The sequence below is a fragment of the Sphaeroforma arctica genome, assembly GCF_001186125.1.
Source record: "Sphaeroforma arctica JP610 unplaced genomic scaffold supercont1.958, whole genome shotgun sequence".
In the NCBI taxonomy this organism is placed as follows: domain Eukaryota; class Ichthyosporea; order Ichthyophonida; genus Sphaeroforma; species Sphaeroforma arctica.
This window is the reverse complement of record NW_014039600.1, coordinates 26,582-28,719: the sequence shown is the minus strand read 5'-3', so window position 1 is coordinate 28,719 and position 2,138 is coordinate 26,582. Positions and strand designations below refer to the sequence as shown.

The 2,138-nt window shown below is 48.0% G+C and overlaps 1 protein-coding gene across 1 annotated transcript; it reads right to left on the bottom strand.

Annotated features, from left to right (window-relative positions):
* Positions 1-386: 386 nt before the first annotated feature.
* Positions 387-2,090, bottom strand: SARC_09434 (hypothetical protein). The gene has a single exon (XM_014296554.1). The coding sequence runs from the start codon at positions 1,917-1,919 to the stop codon at positions 603-605; it is 1,317 nt and encodes a 438-aa protein (XP_014152029.1). The 5' UTR covers positions 1,920-2,090; the 3' UTR covers positions 387-602.
* Positions 2,091-2,138: the final 48 nt, after the last annotated feature.

The window sequence follows — 2,138 nt, the reverse complement described above, 5'->3', positions numbered from 1 at the left end:
GTTAAACACTCAGGGGGATATTTGAATGTTGTAATTATTTAAAGTTGCGACAGATTTTTGTAAACATCCACATATCTAGATTTCATTGAAATGAAGGCTTGCGGACCTCTATGTATGTCCATACATCCAAACATGGGTGTATATGATAGATTGCATGAGCAGTTGTAACCCCGTCTGCAAATTAAACTGAAAGCTGTATTTATGCGAGCACGTCTGTAGAATCTCATACAACCGAAGGCCATACACTACACAACACTGCACAGAGTATGTAGCACACACACATGTGCATCTATCAGCAAAGGATACACACCACTGCAACTTTATACACCATTTGCATGCAGCACAATCCACATAACAACAAGTATTTGCGCACAAAGCAGCACGCACCTCCGTTTCGTCATCACTACCAGCCTGGGCCTGACCGTCCAGCTTCTCCTGCGCTCTCTTCATCCTCGCAATGTACTCATCTGCATCTCCCAGCGACGCATCAATTGTCTTGTCCATCTCAATCTCACTGCTATTCTGCATCTGAAACCGCTCAAACACGCTGTCAAACTCATCGTCTTGCACACTCTCGGCCACATACTCGATTGTTATATCGCTCAGATCATCGTGGCCCCCACCCCGTTGCTAGCGCTCTCAGCCTCTCGCCATGACTCCACTTTCTCCTTGTTTGCCCTGAGCTCCTCCTCAGCCGCCGCCAGTCGCTGGTGCAGTTTCTGCTTAATTTTCTTCTTCTTGCCCTTCTTCTTAGTCTGTGTAGTCGCCGCTACTGGTGCAGGTGCAGGTGCAGGTGCAGCTGCTGGTGCAGCTGCTGGTGCAGGTGCAGGCGCAGGTGCAGCTGCTGGTGCAGGCGCAGGTGCAGCTGCAGCTGCAGTGGCTGGTGTTGCCTGCGGTTGTGTGGGTGTGAGTGTGGGTGAGAGTGTGGGCTTTGTGGATACGTTTGGAACAGGTAGGGGTGCTACGAACACCTGTGTCTCTGCCTGTGTCTCTGTGGGTGCATCCTGTGCCTGTGAGGTCATGTTTGATAGTGTATCAGGTGCATGCGTTTGTGTAGGCAGGTGAGTGTGTGCAGGGGTGTCTGTTTGTGTCTGTGGTTGTGTCGTCGCCGTCTGAGTGTTATCACTCTGGGTTGCTTCGCTACCGTTCGTCCTATCTGCGTCGTGCGCTTCTCCTGCTTCTGCCGTGCTGGTATCTACAGTAGATTGTGAGGGTTCTTCACTAATATTTACACTACCGTTGACACTATTCACCGGAACACCTTCCTCAGACTTCTCTTTAATTGTACTTTTAGGTTTTGTGTGTGTGTGTAACGTTGGTGTATGCACAGGCATCTGGACGCCAAGTGGCGGCTCTTCGTCTCCGTCTACAGCACTACTTACATCACTCTGTGCTACACGTGTGCTGTCATCTATCATTCCACTTTCTACATGTACGTGTGTGCCCCTACCAGACACTCCATCGTGTGTAGCATCACCGTTCACATCGTTATGTGGATCATGACCGGTAACATTTGTATGCACCTGTGTATCCATAGCAACCGCACCCTCGTCACTGTGCACCTGAGCGGCTGAAATATCCGTACCGTGCGTGTCTCCGTTGTCCTGTTGTTGTTGTATAGGTGCATCAGGCACAGGCACACCCTGCTCGGCCTGCGAGGCATCCGACATACTACTATCAATCATATCTACACCATCTACATGCGGATGTGACGCTTGCATATCAGGCATCGCTGTCGATACAACTTCGTTCGTATTATTCCCACCAGAAGCCACTTGCTTGCGTAGCCACTCTTGAAGCGCTTCAACCACAACAGCCTTCTTCCCTGACGGCACATGCACACCATTCGTGTGCATGATGGCCTTAATCTCCGCTACAGTCATTTTGGGAACAGAGCCTATTTCCGGTAGGCCCCCCATATTGACGTGTAATTTGTATGTGTGTATTGTATATGTACGTATGTTTATTGAAGTATGGCAAAGATGACCCACACGAAAGTCACTACTCGATATTGTTCGCACTTATACTATAAACGTACCGAATACCGCAGTAACGTTACATACGTATATGCACACACATATATATATATCTATATATATATATATTTATATATAAATATATATATAATGTATATGTAT